General features: G+C 37.0%; 3 gene segments (V, D, J or C); 2 read left to right on the forward strand and 1 right to left on the reverse strand.

Moving 5' to 3' along the window:
* The first annotated feature begins 19 nt into the window (after nt 1-19).
* LOC122970332 lies at nt 20-2317 on the forward strand. The segment is given in 3 exon segments: nt 20-32; nt 486-563; nt 1818-2317. Coding segments are annotated over 3 exon segments (426 nt in total).
* LOC122969216 lies at nt 890-20214 on the forward strand. The segment is given in 2 exon segments: nt 890-943; nt 19699-20214. A coding segment is annotated over 1 exon segment (264 nt).
* On the reverse strand, nt 13391-13920 carry LOC122969191. The segment is given in 2 exon segments: nt 13391-13761; nt 13869-13920. Coding segments are annotated over 2 exon segments (384 nt in total).
* Nucleotides 20215-23643: the final 3429 nt, after the last annotated feature.

The following is a 23643-nucleotide window of genomic DNA, read 5'->3' on the forward strand; positions in this document are numbered from 1 at the left end:
TTCTGTGGCTTCTGTTGTGATGAAGGACAGCTGTCAGTCATCCGGTGTTCAACTGTCAGGGCTATAAACTCTCCCAGAGCACTGGAGCATGGTGCTGCTGATGCAAAGTGGCTCTCTATGGAAATCTGACTGACTCCAACAGGGACTTGGATTACTCTGATGATGCTGTTTAATCAATGGATCAATCAATTTATCAGAGTATTGATTAGGTTGTGTTAGTGATTATTTTTATGTGGTTTGGACTTCATTTGTATTGACAGCTGATTTTTTCAGAATGTATTTTTTTATAATTAAATGTATTACAACACAAATTTAACATTTACTTAATTAAATTAATTTAAATGAAATAAAATGACACATTCATAAATTGGTGGCTCTGTGTTGTTGTCAGTTTTCAAATCAGTTTAGAAATTTTACAAACAAGAGACTAATTTTGGTGAGTTTGTTTGTCTCAAAGTCAGAGAGCCGTGTCTCTCTACAGTGAGACGTTTTTGTACGACGACTCAATGAGTTTGTATCACTGTGGGCCACGTTCGGTGGAGGAACCAGACTGGATGTTGGAAGTAAGTCAAATGTTTAAAATATTTATCATTTTAGGAGTTATTTTTCTTTTTATTTCCTTTTTGTTCAACATTTTTTGCCTGTTCAATTTCATGTAAAACATTTTTCAACAATAATTTGCACTAAGAGACAAAGTTCAAAGTTCAATTTTAAATTTAAAACTGAAAAATTATTGTAAAGAAAAGAAAATATTAATTTAGAGGATAAATAATTATTACAACTTTTTACTTAAAGTTGCATTTTGAGAGCTTGTAATTTTAGTTCAGTCTGACAAAGTCAGAGAGTCGTGTCTCTCTACAGTGAGAGGTTTTTGTACGACAACTCAATGAGTTTGTATCACTGTGGTTGACTTTTGGTGGAGGAACAAGACTGGATGTTGGAAGTAAGTTTCTGCTCAAATATTAAATGTTGTATCATCAATTAAGTTTATAATTTCTATATCTGAACATTTGCAGTAGATATAAGTTTCCACTGGACTGATCTAAAGCACTTTAAAGTCTCAATTTTATTGTTTGTTCCTCCTCTTTAACCTTGAAGTTGAACTTAAAGCAGCTTTACTGCAATTTTCTTTACATGTTCAAGTTAATTTGTTAAATGTGAACAGCTTGAACTGCAGGACAGATTAAAAAACAACAATTACACTTTGAAAATGATTCTAATATGATCCTTTAATTTTGCTTTAAATTGATTTGAAGTTGAGTAAAAGTTTTTTCAAAGATAAAAAATGTAAAATGCTGTAGAAACTCTGATCATTTAAATTGCCTCTAGTTGTCTTTTAACCTCAGTTTGAAATAATTTTGATAGTTTTTTTGAGGGTATTTTGTTTTTTGAATGTGTCTTAACATTTTCCATATATTACGGTCATCTGTTGGTTTTGGCTGATAAATTCGATTGACTGTTGCTCTTTTGATAGTGTTGAAAGTAAATATGTTGTTATAAATTCTAACTAAATCATAGGTGTCTGAATTTTATATTCAAACTTTATGTCCTTATTTATATATAGTATATAGTGTAAAATGAAATACAGTAAACAGTCATATAAACTACTTAAAGGAGTTTCTGTCAGATGTTTTTTCTGCTTCACCAGTCACTCACTGACACATTGTTTCACTTCCCTTTAAGAAACCTCTCATGCATATCAGCACAGAAAGAGTCCTCATATGACTCCACTTTCACACAGTAACAGTGTCCAAGTGTCTGGTGTTTAACTGACAGTTGTGTAGTTCCTGTCCTCTAATGTGATTGGTGTCTTCTAGGTGATGTCCGTCCCACCCTGACGGTGCTGCCCCCCTCCAGCGAGGAGCTGGAGCACGGGAAGGCCACGCTCATGTGTCTGGCCAACAAGGGCTTCCCCTCAGACTGGAGTCTGGCCTGGAAGGTGGACGGCAGCAGCATCAGCAGCAGCTGCAGCTGGGAGGAGAGCAGGAGCCCCGCGGTGCTGCAGAAGGACGGCCGCTACAGCTGGAGCAGCACCCTGAGGCTCCCTGCAGACCAGTGGAGGAAGGTGGGCTCTGTGACCTGTGAGGCCACCCAGGGCTCCCAGACTCCAGTCTCAGAGACACTGAGGAGAGACCAGTGTTCCCAGTCCTGACCTGACTCACTGGGACTCTGATACTGGTTTTACTCTGCTACTGCTCTCACTCTGATCTCTGCAACTCTCTTTCTGTCACTCACTCTCTGATTACATTTTTCATTGATAGTTTCATTGCTTGTGTATTTTGTATTATTTCAAGACAATAAAAACCTGTTCATCAAATCAGTTGTTTTCATTTATGTTATTGTATAAGTAACAGATGTTGCTGTCCTAATGGTTTCCTTAATCCATAACAAATTTAACTCAGCTGAGTTTAATATTTTACAATCGCATTGAAATACCTTAAGAAAGAAAGTTTGAGGTGATATAATGTAGTGTTGAATATACCTGATATTTTGCGAACAAAAATCAAAAAGATATAATAATTAAATGATAGAAGTAAACTCATCTGTTGTTCCAGATTTCTTGAAGCTTTTGTGACTGCAAACAATCCCTTTATTACACTTATCACTAATTAGGTTTTTGGCAACAAACACAATTGTCAATATTTTTTAAGGAAATGAGTCATGTGTGTCCTATCAATGATGTGTGCCACTGATTAAAAACTCTCATGTTGAAACAGTTTTAGAAGTATCCAGAAAGTTGAATGAATCTGAGTAAATGTATAAAATCTGAAAATAATTTATAGCATTAGAATTATAAAGTAGGATATCATCAGCATATTATATCATCATAGTATCAGTATCAGCAGTACGATCTCAAAATATAACATAACCTGTGTTTTTCTATGAACACAAACTCATCAAAAACATATGATGAGTGAAGTTTTGGAGAAAACAAAACTGTATCATTTGAATATAAATCATATCAATTCCAAAAATAAATGTGATTTACATGAAAATAACCTTAAAAAAACAAGGAAATTAATATTCTTTTCAAATAATTATCTAACTAACTAGTGTTACTGTGTTGTAACCATAAGCTTAACTACATTCAATCTAGTTTGATGAGACATTACATATATTACTTAATATTCTATTTAAATGAAATTATTATTATAATTTTATAAGTTATAAATAGTATTTCCTGACTGTATCCTGTTAGATGGATTTCATCATCAGTCAGACTTCTAAAATGTGTCTATCTCAGTGCAGCTGTTGAGTCACATCAGTTCCTCTCCAGCTGAGGGAGGTTTTTGTACAACGCTGTATCACTGTGTGAACGGGAAGCTGTAATCCTGCTGACAATAATAAACTTCTGAATCTTCAGTCTGAACGTGACTGATAGTCAAAGTGAAGTCAGTCCCAGATCCAATTCCATTAAAACAATCTGAAATGCCAGACTGACGGTTTGAAGCCCAATAAATCAGGAGTTTGGGAGCTTTTCCAGGTTTCTGTAGTCACCTCATTGCTAACACTTGAACTGGTTTTACATCTGATGGAGACAGACTGTCCTGGAACAACAGACTGAGATCCAGGAGATGGAAAAACTCTGACTAATTAACATAATCAGCACATTCTCAAGTGATACCTTTTATTGCTTGCTGTAATGCTGACATTTTTAGTATGTATGAACAATAAAGAAACGTTGATCAAATCATCTGTGTACAAACATATTATTACAATAATAAACTGCTGTCACATGTTAATGTGTTCAATGAGCCTACAGACACTGAGTGTGTCATTTGGTATTTTATCATTTTGTGTCACCATTTTACTCATAAATTATGCTATATTTTAAAGCATGTCAAAGTAAAGGATGAAAGGAGCCTGAACTCCACTGATGGTCAGAGTGAAGTCAAAGTTTGATCCACTGTGTCATGGTTCTGTCACTGACTCTAGAGACTCTTGAGAGTCTGGCTCTGTATTCCTTAGTTGCCATTGTCCACCAGATGCCCTCTGACTTTTCTGTTTTGTGAAGATTGGACTGTGTAGGACAGGCTTGTTTTGAGTTGGACTTTTTGAGGGACTTTAAGAATTCTGGCTTTATGTCACATACCGTCCAACTTGTCACATACTGAAGCTTGGTCAGGACTCCGTGGCGTCACTTTTTAACACATTGGATTCCTCTTTAGCGTTATTTTTCAATGTGTAGCATCATGGCAGTCACAGCAGAAAGTCAGCTTATATAGATGTCACGTGAAGTACGTCACTTCAGAAATGTTGATATGCTACGTATTTCAGGTGATCAAATGTAGTTATTCAACATATCTGTGGTTTGCAGAAACGTACAATGCCAACATTTTATTCTGGCAACCAGGTTGAAATTTGTCACTGTATATAGATGTCATTGATCTAATGGCGTCTATTTTAGACGTTATGGGAGTTCAACAGAAATTTTTTGGACTACCCTGCACATTGAAAAATGATGCTAAAGTGGTACCCAGTGTGTTAAAAAGTGACGCCACGGGGTCCTAACCAAGCTTCAATATGTGACGAGTTGAGAATGAGCACAGGCTGGTCATTTGGGTTACTTTTATTATTTGGACTCTGCTCATTGTGTTTAACCTCATGTGTTCATGTATTCCTCCTTACACGTGCCCTGTATTCATCTTTGTTAGTTCTGCCCTTGTCTCAGTGTTCTTCTCCAGTCTGCTGTCACCTTCACACCTGCTCTATATCAGTCTCGTCAGCCCTGCTCTGCTCCCAGTGTCTTCACAGCCTATCAGCTCCCAGCCTGCCCTTGTGTTGTGACACCTCTTCTTTGTTGTCTCATTAGTTTATTGTATTTAAGGTCTGGTTTTCAGTTCAGTCTTGTTGGATCATTTGTTTGGTTTAGTTGCCTGCTTGCACTCACTCTTTCCTGTTCCTGTGTTAGTCAATAAATATATTCTTCAGTTCCTTTTGCTTGCTGAGTTTCTACATTTGGGTTCATCTGCTCTGTAATCCATGACACACTGCCTGTAAAATGACCTGGAATCTCTGATTCTCGTTGATTATCTAATTAGCAGTTTAGAAGTTTCTCCATCTCTCTGATGGTACCAAGCTGAACAGTTTGAACTATAAATATTCAGACTGGCCCTATCTGATGGTTGTGGAGCCACAGATCTCAGTTGATCCATCAAATCTAAAAAGACAGTACTGTGTCTCAGTGAAAGATTCCAATGATTTTAAGATGTCAGCTTATGATTTTCTTCAAAAGTTGTCTCAATGTCTCGTCCTTTTCACTGCTGATAGCTCAATCAGTAAAACTTAACAGTGTCTCTGTTTTATTAAAGCAGAAGTTGGTCCCAAAGTTCTCTCACAGATGAGATCTGCTCTTCAAATATTATCCTCTCAATGTCAATAATGCTGCACAAATTAGATTAATGTCATCTCATAAATCCAGAACTATTAATTAAAATTTTCTTTTCACACCAATGTTGAGGTTTTTTAAAACAAAGTAGTGTGTTAAACACTACGTAACTGCTTTCTTTGTTTTGTCAGAAGTGCTGCTATTAGATGTTCCTAATCCTGCACAAATATTACAGATAATCTTACCATTAAATGCTTTAGTGTGTTTAAAGTGTTTAAATGTTTGTAGTAGATTTAAATATCCTGTGTGATTATTTATTTATTATGTCACTTAAATTCTCTTATGTTTTAATTTCACCACTTTAATCATTGACCAGCTGTCAAAATGAAAAGCGAATGTGAATCTTACTGTAATTAGATTCTTAGTGTAAAATAACATTTTGTGATTTATATTTTTTGGTGGTGGGAGCTGTGATTATGAAAGTTTCTGATGCTGATCTGTGTCTTCATATTTTCTTTTAACAGGATATAACTGAGATGGATGTGATACGGTATGAGGCTGAGGTCAAAGGTCATGACCAAGACATTTCTTACCAGTCAAGTCAGTAAATGGGTTCATTATCATTAAAAAACATTGGATCAAACCATAACAAGGTAAGAATGGATGATGAGAAGCTGTGATGGAAAACTTTGTTGATTTCCACCAAGGCGATAATTGTCCAGAAATTGTCTTCCATGAAAGGTTTTGACATATTTTCATTTATCTTAACAGCTACAATGTGCAAGTTGTTTAATAAATTTAATGAAATGTGTGTGTGTGTGAGATTGTGTAACGTGTGTGTTCAGTGAACTGTATCAGTCTCTGCAGTAGCTTACAGCTGCAACAGTCAGTTCAGTTTCTGTTCAGTCTGACTGAGGGAGGTTTTTGTACAACGCTTTTTCACTGTGTGAACACACGTTGACTGTTGGGATAGTGGAAACTCTGACAGTAGTAAACTGCTGCATCTTCAGCCTGAACTCCACTGATGGTCAGAGTGAAGTCAGAGTTTGATCCACTGCCTGTAAAACGATCTGGAATCCCTGATGCTCGAGTGGTAGCATAGTAAATCATCAGTTTAGGAGTTTCTCCATCTCTCTGTTGGTACCAGGCTAAATAGTGGTTTGAGTTATAAACATGAACATCCTGACTGGTCCTACAGTTGATGGTTGTGGATCCTCCCAGAGCAGATCTCACTGCTGCAGGCTGAGTCACTGTGATCTGGCCTCTGGACTCTGAGGATACAGAGACAAAAACATAAAGCAGCGTCATGGTTTTGTGGGCTTCATTTGAGAGGAACGGATGTTCATAGAGGAGAAAAGTTTGACTCTCTGGACTTTACCTGTGAAGCAGCAGCAGAGGAGAGTCCAGATGATGACAGAGATCAAAGTCATGTTTTTGATGAGGAGGATTTCTGTGGCTTCTGTTGTCATGAAGGACAGCTGTCAGTCATCCAGTGTTCAACTCTCAGGACTATAAACTCTCCCAGAGCACTGGAGCATGGTGCTGCTGATGCAAAGTGGCTCTCTATGGAAATACTCTGACTAACTCCAACAGGGACTTGTTTTCTGTTATTTGCATAGTTCTGCATGTACAATGATTTCTGTAAGAGGACAAAATGAAAGTTAAGGCTGCAAGTTCACCAAATGCTTTTGAAGGCGAAGGGTTAAATTCATTTTTTCTTCTCATTAAAATGTTGCCAGAAGATTGTAAAGAGAGGAGAGCCACTCTTCAGATAGGATGACAGGCGTCATGGCAAAAAGAAAATCATGATGAAAATTTTATAAATTTAGTTGTTACATACTCAGCCATAAAGAGACCAATAAAAATGATTTATTCTTTCCAGAATCTCTTTTATCTACAGGAAGAGGATATAATTGATTGTAAATAACCAATTAAATATTTAATATTAGTTCAGAAAAAGTACTTTAATAGATCGCAAACCTGGCAACACTTTTTGTACGTTAAAAGGGAAGGGAGAGGAGCCAGATATCCTGCTTTAATTCCTGATCAGATTATGGGCTAAAAGAAGAGAAAATAAGGGTATTTGTGTCCTCTGTAGTGGACATTCTTGTTTTTGCATCTCTCCTCTTACACATATGAGTTATTCTATTAATTACTGCTGTACTCTAAAGAGGACATCCTGGGCTTTCCAGTGATACCACATGGGTAGGGTTGGGATGGTGACAACTTCATCTTCCTTTCAGCACAAAATTGTTTCCATATCCACAAGCACATTTCATGGAAAGAGAAAGAAGAAGTCAAATATTGTTTTGTTATTGATCTTTTATGATGATATTAATGTATTTTCTTGTTTATCAACATGTCAGGAATTATGTAGTGAGGTCTGAGAGAAGTTTATTTATTTGTGTGTTGAAATAATAGCCCATTTATGAATGTCCTCTATAGTGGACACCAGGATGATCTTAATGTCTTTCACATTTCCACTTTGTTGTGGGACACAGAACAGGCAGAGAGGGTTTTGTTCAAAATAATTCAAGGAGATTCAGATGTAGATTTGTCAGATGAGGAAAACGCTGAGGATGAGTTTGAGCCTGTTGATGAAGAGGTAGAGTGCTCTGAAGAAGAGGCAGGAGTCACAACAGTCACAAAGCAAGATGAAAGGTGTCGGCCAATGTGGGTCAGGACTGGCACATATGTTTTATTATTTCCAGGACAACCATGAATTATGTTTATCCCAGTAAAAATATATCAATACCACATTGTTGATGGCAGTATATTAATGGCAGCTCAGTATTCCAAATTGAATTTTTACACTCAATAACATAACTACGATACATATTTCATTGTCATCAGGCTTATTCAATTGATTACATATGAAAAATGAATGACTTAATTAAATTTAATTACATTTCTTGGCGTTTTTCATTATCATAGATTCACACCTGTGCTACCTGGGCCTCCTGGTTACCAAGATGAACCTACAACTTGTGCAAATTGGAGTCCAACTCCGTACTTTTCTCAGTACATCAACATCAAAGTCTTTGAAGACTTGGCAGCATTCACAAATCAAAAGCATATTCAGATTAGAGGAGTGTCTCTGAAAACCACAATTTACCTCAAAATCAGCAAACAAGTAAGACAAATACAGAATGAAATGAAGTTAAATATGTCGTTACTTTAAGGTGGTTGTATAGCTGGAAAACTATAAATTTTATATTGACAAGTTTGACTGTTTTTCCCACATTAAAACCATCCTGCTGTCTGCTACAGTGGACATGCTGTAAAAATAAAAATAAAAATGTTTTTGAAAAAGTCTAAACTGTAAGATGTTTCTTTTACTTGAAACATATAGAAAATAACACAAAAACTAAATTGGAGGACACACTTTTGCATTGGTTTTCAGGATGCTGTTTACAAACAAGCTTATTTTATGGTGGTGGGACTCTGAGCAGAAGCTTGAAGTGCTGAATAATTTCTTAATGGAAGCAGCTGAGGAGTTAATGACAGATGATGCGAGTAGTGGAGAAAGAGGAAATGTGGTTTCCAAATAATGTAAAAGATTTGCTGCACATTTAAAATCCTCATCTAACAGATCCACCACTGCCAGTCCAAACTTTCTCTTCAGCAGCGTTGTTACTGCTCTGTATAACAAAGTGAATATGAGAGAAAGTAAACACAGCTAGAACAGGTAACAGGTAGAGTCTACACAGAACTGTCAATCACCTGCTGAGCTGTGGAGACACCTTGATACAGAAGATTATTCCAAACTTTAAGAAATCTGATGTTCTTAATGCATAACTTCATATCATATTTAATATGATTTAATGAAATAACAAATAACTGTTTACCTCTTTCTTTCATTTAATTACATGTAACAAAGTTGTCATTGTGCTTGTACCACTGTGAGACTAATCATGAGAAATATTATGATTAATATCTCTAATAGACTCATATTCATTCTTACAGATATGTGTGAATTGTTTAATCGCTTAATATGAAAGGTGTGTGTTGTGTGTGTGTGTGTGTGTGTGTGTGTGTGTGTGTGTGTGTGTGTGTTCAGAGTATTGAGTCTGTTCTACATGGTGTCTTTCACATCTGTCCTGCTGTGTATTACTACAGGGGACATGGATTACTCTGATGATGCTGTTTGATCAATGGATCAATAAACTTTCAGAATATTGATATGGATGTGTTTATATTCATTTTTATGAGGTTTGGGCTTTTTCAGAATGTAATTTCTTCCATCTTAATGTATTACCACAAAATACATCACACCAATTAAATTTAAAATGGATGTGGATCAATGAAGTTATGAAGTTATTGTACAGAATGTTTTTTATTGTTCCAGCTTCTTCTCTCTGAAAGAAAGTTTTTTACAATGTTGCATATTTATTTCAATATATTTCGACAGAAATTAAAATCAAATTCACTTAACAGTACAATATAGCAAATATAATGACACTCAGTTGATGTCAGAGAGCCGTGTCTCTCTACAGTGAGAGGTTTTTGTACAGCAACTCAATGAGTTTGTATCACTGTGGTGGATTTTTTGGTGGAGGAACCAGACTGGATGCTGGTTTCTCTGCAAATATTATGTATAATTTTCCATGTAATACTTAAATGTGTTTTTGTGTGTTTAAATAACCTTTGCCTTGACTTATATGAATGATCTTCTGTTTTAATTTCAACACTTTGGTCATTTAGTTTAACTCAGACCACCTTCAATGAACTGGTCTTTACACATTATTGTCAAACTGAAATGTGAACAACTTGAAATGAAAGAAAAAAATACAATTTAAAAATGATTACCAAATTTACTTTTACATTTTACACATAATACTTAACTATTATTAAGTTAAATTGAAATCAATTTCAACAATGTACATTAAAATTAAAAATATGTCCAAATCTCTGATCCACTTACTGTAATTAGTTTCTTACTGTAAGATAATATTTAGTGTGATTTATATTTTTTGGTGGTGGGAGCTGTGATTATGAAAGTTTCTGATGCTGATTTATGTCTTCATAATTTCATTCTTCAACAGGACATATTTGAGATAGATGTGATCCAGTGTGAGGCTGAGGTCAAAGGTCATGACCAAGACATTTCTTACCAGTCAGGTCAGGAAATGGATTCGTTATCATTAAAAAACATTGGATCAAACCGTAACAGGGTAAGAATGGATGATGAGAAGCTGTGATGAAGAACTTTGTGGATTTCCAACAAGACGATCATTGTCCAGAAAATGTTTTCCTGAAAAGGTTTTGACATATTTTCATTTATCTTAAAAGCTACAATGTTTACCAAAAGTCCCACGGAAAAAATGGAAGAATGGATGGTGAGAAGCTGTGATGGAGAACTTCATTGATTTTTACCAAGACAATCAGTGTCCAGAAATTGTCTTCCATGAAAGGTTTTGACATATTATCATTTATGCTAAAAGCTACAATGTGCGAGTTGTTTAATCCATTTCATGAAATGTGTGTGTGTGATTGTGTAACGTGTGTGTTCAGTGAACTGTATCAGTCTCTGCAGTAGCTTCCAGCTGCAGCAGTCAGTTCAGTTTCTGTTCAGTCTGACTGAGGGAGGTTTTTGTACGACGCTTTTTCACTGTGTGAACACACGCTGACTGTTGGGAAAATGGAAACTCTGACAGTAGTAAACTGCTGCATCTTCAGCCTGAACGCCACTGATGGTCAGAGTGAAGTCAGACTTTGATCCACTGCCTGTAAAACGATCTGGAATCCCTGATGCTCGAGTGGTAGCACCATAAATGAGAAGTTTAGGAGTTTCTCCATCTCTCTGTTGGTACCAGGCTAAACAGTGGGATGAGCTATGAACATAAACATCCTGACTGGTCTTGCAGTTGATGGTTGTGGATCCTCCCAGAGCAGATCTCACTGCTGCGGGCTGAGTCACTGTATACTGGCCTCTGGACTCTGAGGATACAGAGACAAAAACATAAAGCAGCGTCATGGTTTTGTGGGCTTCATTTGAGAGGGACGGATGTTCATAGAGGAGAGGAGTTTGATTCTCTGGACTTTACCTGTGAAGCAGCAGCAGAGGAGAGTCCAGATGAGGACGGAGATCAAAGTCATGTTTTTGATGAGGAGGATTTCTGTGGCTTCTGTTGTCATGAAGGACAGCTGTCAGTCATCCAGTGTTCAACTCTCAGGACTATAAACTCTCCCAGAGCACTGGAGCATGGTGCTGCTGATGCAAAGTGGTTCTCTATGGAAATGCTCTGACTGACTAATAGAATCATCACATTTCTCAAGTGTTGATTTTCATTGCTTGCAGTAATGCTGATATTCTCTTTATGTTAAAACAATAAAGACATATTCATCAAATCATATGTGTCCAAGGTAACATATTATTAAACAATGACTGCTGTCACATGTTACTGTGTTCAATGAATCTACAGACACTGAGTTTGTCTCTGGGTATATTCACAGGGATTTTATCATTTTTTGTCACCATTTTACACATAAATGATGGTATTTTTTTAAAGCCTGTCAGAGTAAAGGATGAAAGGAGAACATTTTAACAGAAGTATTGAGTCTGTTCTACATGGTGTCTTTCACATCTGTCCTGCTGTGTACTACTACAGGGGACATGGATTACTCTGATGATGCTGTTTGATCAATGGATCAATAAACTTTCAGAATATTGATATGGATGTGTTTATATTCATTTTTATGAGGTTTGGGCTTTTTCAGAATGTAATTTCTTCCATCTTAATGTATTACCACAAAATACATCACACCAATTAAATTTAAAATGGATGTGGATCAATGAAGTTATGAAGTTATTGTACAGAATGTTTTTTATTGTTCCAGCTTCTTCTCTCTGAAAGAAAGTTTTTTACAATGTTGCATATTTATTTCAATATATTTCGACAGAAATTAAAATCAAATTCACTTAACAGTACAATATAGCAAATATAATGACACTCAGTTGATGTCAGAGAGCCGTGTCTCTCTACAGTGAGAGGTTTTTGTACAGCAACTCAATGAGTTTGTATCACTGTGGTGGATTTTTTGGTGGAGGAACCAGACTGGATGCTGGTTTCTCTGCAAATATTATGTATAATTTTCCATGTAATACTTAAATGTGTTTTTGTGTGTTTAAATAACCTTTGCCTTGACTTATATGAATGATCTTCTGTTTTAATTTCAACACTTTGGTCATTTAGTTTAACTCAGACCACCTTCAATGAACTGGTCTTTACACATTATTGTCAAACTGAAATGTGAACAACTTGAAATGAAAGAAAAAAATACAATTTAAAAATGATTACCAAATTTACTTTTACATTTTACACATAATACTTAACTATTATTAAGTTAAATTGAAATCAATTTCAACAATGTACATTAAAATTAAAAATATGTCCAAATCTCTGATCCACTTACTGTAATTAGTTTCTTACTGTAAGATAATATTTAGTGTGATTTATATTTTTTGGTGGTGGGAGCTGTGATTATGAAAGTTTCTGATGCTGATTTATGTCTTCATAATTTCATTCTTCAACAGGACATATTTGAGATAGATGTGATCCAGTGTGAGGCTGAGGTCAAAGGTCATGACCAAGACATTTCTTACCAGTCAGGTCAGGAAATGGATTCGTTATCATTAAAAAACATTGGATCAAACCGTAACAGGGTAAGAATGGATGATGAGAAGCTGTGATGAAGAACTTTGTGGATTTCCAACAAGACGATCATTGTCCAGAAAATGTTTTCCTGAAAAGGTTTTGACATATTTTCATTTATCTTAAAAGCTACAATGTTTACCAAAAGTCCCACGGAAAAAATGGAAGAATGGATGGTGAGAAGCTGTGATGGAGAACTTCATTGATTTTTACCAAGACAATCAGTGTCCAGAAATTGTCTTCCATGAAAGGTTTTGACATATTATCATTTATGCTAAAAGCTACAATGTGCGAGTTGTTTAATCCATTTCATGAAATGTGTGTGTGTGATTGTGTAACGTGTGTGTTCAGTGAACTGTATCAGTCTCTGCAGTAGCTTCCAGCTGCAGCAGTCAGTTCAGTTTCTGTTCAGTCTGACTGAGGGAGGTTTTTGTACGACGCTTTTTCACTGTGTGAACACATACTGACTGTTGGGATAGTGGAAACTCTGACAGTAGTAAACTGCTGCATCTTCAGCCTGAACTCCACTGATGGTCAGAGTGAAGTCAGACTTTGATCCACTGCCTGTAAAACGATCTGGAATCCCTGATGCTCGAGTGGTAGCAAGGTAAATGAGAAGTTTGGGAGTTTCTCCATCTCTCTGTTGGTACCAGGCTAAATAGTGGTTTGAGTTATAAACATAAACATCCTGACTGGTCCTACAGTTGATGGTTGTGGAGCCTCCCAGAGCAGATCTCACTGCTGCAGGCTGAGTCACTGTGATCTGGCCTCTGGACTCTGAGGATACAGAGACAAAAACATAAAGCAGCGTCATGGTTTTGTGGGCTTCATTTCAGAGGGACGGATGTTCATAGAGGAGAGGAGTTTGATTCTCTGGACTTTACCTGTGAAGCAGCAGCAGAGGAGAGTCCAGATGAGGACGGAGATCAAAGTCATGTTTTTGATGAGGAGGATTTCTGTGGCTTCTGTTGTGATGAAGGACAGCTGTCAGTCATCCAGTGTTCAACTCTCAGGGCTATAAACTCTCCCAGAGCACTGGAGCATGGTGCTGCTGATGCAAAGTGGCTCTCTATGGAAATGCTCTTACTGACTCATGGTTTTTTTTTTCAGAGCTTTGACTATTTAAATGAATGATTGGGGTTGTGAATGGATACAAAAAGCTGTGCACTGAGAACTTGAACTGAACTCTGTTTCTCAATAAGATTGGTATTGATTTTGTTGCTTAGGATTTCTGAGGCCTATTAAACCTGATAACTTAAAAGTATTGAGATATGTTTGATTTTGTTATATTTTATACTACTTTTACAGTATTTAAAATGAGTGGTGTGAAATGAAATATTGGAACACAAGGATTATCAAATAACAAAGACACATTAAGCATCCCTGAAGATAGAGTTTAATGCATTTTTGTCCCATTAAAAAGTTATTAAAACACAATTTGTGGAGTTGAAGCAGTCTCAAGGTGGGATGATGGATGCCATGGCTAAAAGACAATTGATTCTGGAGATGTTGTTGTTTTTGAGTGAAGATAGTCTGACAGGTAGAAATAAGAACATATGATTACATTTATACAGACTTTCCTTCATCTATACAATGAGTGAGGAAACATAATTCAGTTTAACTTCTTAATATAAGTTCAGTGTAATATGGACACTAATGTTAGGAACATACTTTGCTCTACATTTTTAAAGGGCCCAACAGCTTAAGTTACTAATAAAATGAAGAAAAGAGAGGAGATGATAGTATTCTAATATATAAAAGGACATCATCTGCAAACAAGCTGATTTTGACTGTGATTTTGACTGTCACATAGCACTTTGTTATGTGACAGCACTGTGTTCATAAACAAAGTGTCTGTGAGCAAATGCTTGAACTACTGTATGTAAAAATGTATTTCTCAATATAAACAGCCAAGAGGTTGATTCAGAATTGAAAAGCGATGGAGGCAGAAATCACAGTGTGAGTGGGCACAGAGAAAATCAGGTGGGCCTAGTCCGTCCATGATCAATCATACTTAATAGGTTCTGAAATAGGCCATTACAACCATGCTTGTCTGAATGCACCACAGTTTAACCAAACAAGCCTTATTCATCATCAGAGGTTATGTTACAGACACCAAGACGAACACTAACAGCATATCATTGTCTGACACAGCAGACACATATTCACACACACACACAGACACAGCTGACGGAAGCAACAGCATCATTAATCAAGCGTATGAATAGAGGTAAATTGGCAGCAACATGCTCAGTAACATTAAAAATGACACCTGAACATAGCCTGGCACGGCAGCCACATAAACCACACACATGCACGAACACACACACACACACACACACACACACACACACACACACACACACACACACAGATAGCAAACGCAGCAACATCAGCGTAAAATCCAGTTGTACACCCAACAAAAACTACCCAATGAACAAATAGGCTAAATGCTACTACAGTCTGAAATTGTAAATTAGCTTACTTTTGATGACAACAGCAGGAGACGGAGGGACTTGGCATTGAATACTGAAAATATTTCATTATAGTCCAACAATTCAGTCCGTTCTCTTTCAAAGGAGAGCAGGAACAAAAACTTCAGTCTGTATATCATCTATCATCATTGATGCCCTGATGTCAATTTTTATCCGACAGACAGTTGAAAAGAGTCTTTCATAGGATGACCATATTTTCAAACCCCCATACCGGGACCCTTAAGTGTACTACATGATCGTGCACGCACACATGTATACACTTATGCATGCACCACAGGCATTTTCATCATGATGGGGGACAATTCCTTCAGCACTTAGCACACCTACCGAGAGTATTCAGATGGCTGTCACCAGCGTTTGCCCCGCTGGTGTAGGTTGCCATGGTGCTACTTCTCGTTTGTAGGCACCGCTTATGTTTGGCCCTCTTAATATGATCTTTTATATCCACACTTCCACACAACCAAAACTGCACTCTTGCAGAGTGTGCAGAACACAGCATTTTTGTTGCCAGGTACTTAACGAAGGAAGGAGTAAACCTCCTGGAGCTCTTTAGAAAAGACTGACTATCTCTTCGGCATGACAGCTAACCGTTAGCATACTAATAAGTTCTGTCAGATAGAGCCACAGGTGTCTTAGGCTAGCAACAGCCTTGGCAATGACACATTGATTAATTGACACACATACTGACGAATCAGTGTTGAATTCAGAGGTTTGAAAACAAGCATAACTTTATAAATATTATTTTAATTGTGGTGAAAACCTGGGCAATTTGGTAGTGCAGCTGCTAAAGCAGCTGGCTAGCAAAAAGTAGGCTTCTCTTCCTCTGTTTAATGCACAAGCTGTACACTGAGTGAAGGAGGAGGGGCTGCTTGAATTTCTGGCATTTGCAAAATTCACTGTCACTCAAAAGATCTGACCTATAAATATCATCATATGGTTAACATGAAGCAAGAAACAAGACTTTTATTTTAAATGGTTCCATAGTCACATAGGGAACAGTATCGATTGACTGCTGATGACTGTATGATCCAGCAAAAAAGGAAGCCGTCTGATTGGGTGTGTCTGAGTGTCAATTGGCCAGGCCCACCCACAGTAACGCACCACATTTTAACATATTTTCATTTATCTTAAAAGCTACAATGTGCAAATTGTTTAATCCATTTAATGAAATGTGTGTGTGAGATATTGTGTGATGTGTGTGTTCAGTGAACTGTATCAGTCTCTGCAGTAGCTTCCAGCTGCAGCAGTTCAGTCTGACTGAGGGAGGTTTTTGTATGACGCTTTTTCACTGTGTGAACACACGTTGACTGTTGGGATAGTGGAAACTCTGACAGTAGTACACTGCTGCATCTTCAGCCTGAACTCCACTGATGGTCAGAGTGAAGTCAGACTTTGATCCACTGCCTGTAAAACGATCTGGAATCCCTGATGCTCGAGTGGTGCAAACTGCTCGTTCTTTTTTTTTGTTTTGTTTTGTTTTGTTTCTCTTGGGATTTCTATGTTTTCGTCATTCTTTTAAGGGAATTTTTGGATGGACAGTATATCTTTATCCTTTCTCTTGTTGTTGCTCTGCTATGGCTGGAAGGAACATTTTGTTTTTTTTGTGTTTGCAAATACACAAGAAAGAGACAATAAACTAAATTTTGAATCTTGAAGAAGAATAATTTTTCTTTTACAATGTTAACCAATTTGTCATTCAAATTTTCCTCTTAATTGAAATTAAGTTCATGTGTCCAAATCTCTGATCATCTTACTGTAATTAGTTACTTACTGTGACATAACATTTTGTGTGATTTATATCTTTTGGTAGTAGGAGCTGTGATTAAGAGAGTTTCTGATGCTTCATATTTTCTTTTAACAGGATATAACTGAGATAGATGTGATCCAGTATGAGGCTGAGGTCAAAGGTCATGAGGAAGACATTTCTTACCAGTCAGGTCAGGAAATGGGTTGATTATCATTAAAAAACATTGGATCAAACCATAACAAGATAAGAATTGATGATGAGAAGCTGTGATGAAGAACTTTGTTGGTTTCCACCAAGACAATCATTGTCCAGAAATTGTTTTCCTTAAAATAATTTCACATATTTTCATCTTAAAATGTTTTGACATATTTTCATTTTTCTTAAAAGCTACAATGTGAGTTGTTTAATCCATTTAATGAAATGTGTGTGAGATTGTGTAACGTGTGTGTTCAGTGAACTGTATCAGTCTCTGCAGTAGCTTCCAGCTGCAGCAGTCAGTTCAGTTTCTGTTCAGTCTGACTGAGGGAGGTTTTTGTACGACGCTTTTTCACTGTGTGAACACCCACTGACTGTTGGGATAGTGGAAACTCTGACAGTAGTAAACTGCTGCATCTTCAGCCTGAACTCCACTGATGGTCAGAGTGAAGTCAGACTTTGATCCACTGCCTGTAAAACGATCTGGAATCCCTGATGCTCGAGTGGAAGCATAGTAAATGAGAAGTTTAGGAGTTTCTCCATCTCTCTTTTGGTACCAGGCTAAATGGTTCCCATTATAAACATCCTGACTGGTCCTACAGTTGATGGTTGTGGAGCCTCCCAGAGCAGATCTCACTGCTGCAGGCTGAGTCACTGTGATCTGGCCTCTGGACTCTGAGGATACAGAGACAAAAACATAAAGCAGCGTCATGGTTTTGTGGGCTTCATTTCAGAGGGAGAGATGTTCATAGAGGAGAGGAGTTTGATTCTCTGGACTTTACCTGTGAAACAGCAGCAGAGGAGAGTCCAGATGAGGACGGAGATCAAAGTCATGTTTTTGATGAGGAGGATTTCTGTGGCTTCTGTTGTGATGAAGGACAGCTGTCAGTCATCCAGTGTTCAACTCTCAGGACTATAAACTCTCCCAGAGCACTGGAGCATGGTGCTGCTGATGCAAAGTGGCTCTCTATGGAAATGCTCTGACTGACTCCAACAGGGACTTGGATTACTCTGATGATGCTGTTTAATCAATGGATCAATCAATTTATGGTTTTAGAGTATTGATTAAATTGTGTCAGTGATTATTTTTATGTGGTTTGGACTTCATGTGTATTGACAGCTGATTTTCTCAGAATGTATTTTGTTGTATTTAAATGTATTACAACACAAATTTAACATTAACTTAATTTAAATTCATTTATATGAAATAAAATCACACATTCATAAATTGGTGGCTCTGTGTTGTTGTCAGTTTTCAAATTAGTTTAGAAATTTTACAAACAAGAGACTAATTTTAGTGAGTTTGTTTGTCTCAAAGTCAGAGAGCCGTGTCTCTCTACAGTGAGAGGTTTTTGTACGACGACTCAATGAGTTTGTATCACTGTGGTTGACTTTTGGTGGAGGAACCAGACTGGATGTTGGAAGTAAGTTTCTGCTCAAATATTAAATATTGTATCATCGGTTAAGTTTATAATTTCTATATCTGAACATTTGTAGTAGATATAAGTTTCCACTGGGCTGATCTAAAGCACTTTAAAGTCTCAATTTTATTGTTTGTTCCTCCTGTTTAACCTTGAAGTTGAACTTAAAGCAGCTTTACTGAACTTTTCTTTACATGTTCAAGTTAATTTGTTAAATGTGAACAGCTTGAACTGCAGGACAGATTAAAAAACATCAATTGTACTTTAAAAATGATTCTAATATGATCCTTTAATTCTGCTTTAAATTGATTTGAAGTTGAGGAAAAGTTTTTTTCAAAGATAAAAAATGTGAAATGCTGTAGAAACTCTGATCATTTATATTGCCTCTAGTTGTCTTTTAACCTCAGTTTGAAATCATGATAGTTTTTTTTGAGGGTATTTTGTTTTTTAAATGTGTCTTAACATTTTCCATATATTACGGTCATCTGTTGGTTTTGGCTGATGAATCTGATTGACTGTTGCTCTTTTGATAGTTTTGAAAGTAAATATGTTGTTATAAATTCAAACTAAATCATAGATGTCTGAATTATATATTCAAACTTTATGTCCTTATTTATATATAGTGTATAGTGTAAAATAAAATACAGTAAACAGTCATATAAACTACTTAAAGGAGTTTCTGTCAGATGTTTTTTCTGCTCCACCAGTCACTCACTGACACATTGTTTCACTTCCCTTTAAGAAACCTCTCATGCATATCAGCACAGAAAGAGTCCTCATATGACTCCACTTTCACACAGTAATGGTGTCCAAGTGTCTGGTGTTCCTGTCCTCTAATGTGATTGGTGTCTTCTAGGTGATGTCCGTCCCACCCTGACAGTGCTGCCCCCCTCCAGCGAGGAGCTGGAGCACGGGAAGGCCACGCTCATGTGTCTGGCCAACAAGGGCTTCCCCTCAGACTGGAGTCTGGCCTGGAAGGTGGACGGCAGCAGCATCAGCAGCAGCTGCAGCTGGGAGGAGAGCAGGAGCCCCGCGGTGCTGCAGAAGGACGGCCGCTACAGCTGGAGCAGCACCCTGAGGCTCCCTGCAGACCAGTGGAGGAAGGTGGGCTCTGTGACCTGTGAGGCCACCCAGGGCTCCCAGACTCCAGTCTCAGAGACACTGAGGAGAGACCAGTGTTCCCAGTCCTGACCTGACTCACTGGGACTCTGCTTCTGGTTTTACTCTGCTACTGCTCTCACTCCGATCTCTGCAACTCTCTCTCTTTTTCTGCCTGTCTCTCACTCACTCTCTGATTACATTTTTCATTGATAGAGTTTCATTGCTTGTGTATTTTGTATTATTTCAAGACAATAAAAACCTGTTCATCAAATCAGTTGTTTTCATTTATGTTATTGTATAAGTAACAGATGTTGCTGTCCTAATGGTTCCCTTAATCCATAACAAATTTAAATCAGCTGAGTTTAATATTTTAGAATCGCATTGAAATACCTTAAGATAGAAAGTTTGAGTTGATATAATGTAGTGTTGAACATACCTGATATTTTGCGAACAAAAATCAAAAAGATATAATAATTAAATGATAGAAGTAAACTCATCTGTTGTTCCAGATTCCTTGAAGCTTTTGTGACTGCAAACAATCCCTTTATTACACTTATCACTAATTAGGTTTTTGGCAACAAACACAATTGTCAATATTTTTTAAGGAAATGAGTCATGTGTGTCCTATCAATGATGTGTGCCACTGATTAAAAACTCTCATGTTGAAACAGTTTAAGAAATGTCCAGAAAGTTGAATGAATCTGAGTAAATGTATAAAATCTGAAAAGAATTTATTGCATTAGAATTATAAAGTAGGATATCATCGACATATTATATCATCATAGTATCAGTATCAGCAGTACGATCTCAAAATATAACATAACCTGTGTTTTTCTATGAACACAAACTCATCAAAAACATATGATGAGTTAAGCTTTGTAGAAAACAAAACTGTATCATTTAAACATAAATCATATCAATTCCAAAAATAAATGTGATTTACATGAAAATAACCTTAAAAAACAAGGAAATTAATATTCTTTTTAAATAATTATCTAACTAACTAGTGTTAATGTGTTGTAACCATAAGCTTAACTACATTTGATGTAGTTTGATGAGACATTACATATATTACTTAATATTCTATTTAAATGAAATTATTATTATACTTTTATAAGTTATAAATAGTATTTCCTGACTGTATTCTGTTAGATTGATTTCATCATCAGTCAGACTTCTAAAGTGTCTCTATCTCAATGCAGCTGTTGAGTCACATCAGTTCCTCTCCAGCTGAGGGAGGTTTTTGTACAACGCTGTATCACTGTGTGAACGGGAAGCTGTAATCCTGCTGACAATAATAAACTCCTGAATCTTCAGTCTGAACGTGACTGATAGTCAAAGTGAAATCAGTCCCAGATCCAATTCCACTAAAACAATCTGAAATGCCAGACTGACGGTTTGAAGCCCAATAAATCAGGAGTTTGGGAGCTTTTCCAGGTTTCTGAAGACACCTCATTGCTAACACTTGAACTGGTTTTATATCTGATGGAGACAGACTGTCCTGGAACAACAGACTGAGATCCAGGGGATGGAAAAACTCTGACTATTTAACATAATCAGCACATTCTCAAGTGATACTTTTTATTGCTTGCAGTAATGCTGACATTTTTAGTATGTATGAACAGTAAAAAAACGTTGCAAATCATCTTTTTACAAACATATTATTACAATAATAAACTGCTGTCACATGTTAATGTGTTCAATGAGCCTACAGACACTGAGTGCGTCATTTGGTATTTTATCATTTTGTGTCACCATTTTACTCATGAATTATGGTATATTTTAAAGCATGTCAAAGTAAAGGATGAAAGGAGCCTGAACTCCACTGATGGTCAGAGTGAAGTCAAAGTTTGATCCACTGTGTCATGGTTCTGTCACTGACTCTAGAGACTCTTGAGAGTCTGGCTCTGTATTCCTTAGTTGCCATTGTCCACCAGATGCCCTCTGACTTTTCTGTTTTGTTAAAATTGGTCTGTGTGAGAGAGGCTTGTTTTGAGTTGGACTTTTTGAGGGACTTTAAGAATTCTGTCTTTATGTCATTTCGACATGTTCTCACTTCCAACTTGTCACATACTGAAGCCTGGTCAGGACCCCGTGGCGTCACTATTTAACACATTGGGTTCCCCTTTAGCGTTATTTTTCAATGTGCAGTATCACAGCAGTCACGGCAGAAAATCAGCTTATATAGATGTCACGTGAAGTACGTCACCTCAGAAATGTTGATATGCTACATATTACAGGTGTTCAAACGTAGATATTCAGCGTATCTGTGGTTTGCAGAAACGTACAATGCCAACATTTTATTCTGGTGATCAGGCGAAATTTGTCACCTTATATAGACGTTAATGATCTCATGGAGTCTATTTCAGATTATTTATGGGAGTTCATCAGAAGTGTATTGGACTACCCTGCACATTGAAAAATGATGCTAAAGGGGTACCCAGTGTGTTAAAAAGTGACGCCACGGGGTCCTGACCAAGCTTCGATATGTGACGAGTTGGGAATGAGCACAGGCTGGTCACTTCGGTTGCTTTTATTATTTGGACTCTGCTCATTGTGTTTTTCCTCATGTGTTCATGTACTCCTCCTTACACCTTCCCTGTATTCATCCTCGTTAGTCCTGCCCTTGTCTCAGTGTTCTTCCCCAGTCTGCTGTCACCTTCACACCTGCCCTATATCAGTCTCGTCAGCCCTGCTCTGCTCCCAGTGTCTTCCCAGCCTATCAGCTCCCAGCCTGCCCCTGTGTTGTGACACCTCTTCTTTGTTGTCTGATTAGTTCATTGTATTTAAGGTCTGGTTTTCAGTTCAGTCTTGTTGGATCCTTTGTTTGGTTTAGTTGCCTGCTTGCACTCACCCTTTGCTCTTCCTGTGTTAGTTGATAAATATATTCTTCAGTTCCTTGTACCTGCTGATTCATTGCATTTGGGTCCATCTGCTCTGTAATCCATGACACACTGCCTGTAAAACCCCCTGGAATCTCTGATTCTCGATGATTATCTAATTAGCAGTTTAGGAGTTTCTCCATCTCTCTGATGGTACCAAGCTGAACAGTTTGAATTATAAACATTCAGACTGGCCCTATCTGATGGTTGTGGAGCCACAGATCACAGTTGATCCATTAAATCTAAAAAGACAGTACTGTGTCTCAGTGAAAGATTCCAATGATTTTAAGATGTTAGCTTATGATTTTCTTCAAAAGTTGTCTCAATGTCTTGTCCTTTTCACTGCTGATAGCTCAATCAGTAAAACTTATAGTGTCTCTGTTTTATTAAAGCAGGAGTTGTTCCCAAAGTTCTCTCACAGATGAGATCTGCTCCTCAAATGTTATCCTCTCAATTTAACTAATGCTGTGCAAATAAGATTGTCATCTAATAAATCCAGAACTATTAATTAAAATTTTCTTTTCACACCGATGTTAAGGCTCTTTGAAGCAAAGTAGTGTTTTAAACACTACACAACTGCTTTGTTTGTTTTCTTAAAGGCATTATTGCTCACCAACACTATCTAAAGTCAGAAGTGTTAGTCACCTGTTACTAGATGTTCCTAATCCTGCACAAATATTACAGATAATCTTAACATTTAATGCTTTAATATGTTTAAAGTGTTTAAATGTTTGTTGTAGATTTAAATATCCTGTGTGATTATTTATATCACTTAAATTCTCTCCTGTTTTAATTTAACCACTTTAATCATGGAGTAA

The sequence above is a fragment of the Thunnus albacares genome, chromosome 19, assembly GCF_914725855.1.
Source record: "Thunnus albacares chromosome 19, fThuAlb1.1, whole genome shotgun sequence".
NCBI lineage: Eukaryota > Metazoa > Chordata > Actinopteri > Scombriformes > Scombridae > Thunnus > Thunnus albacares.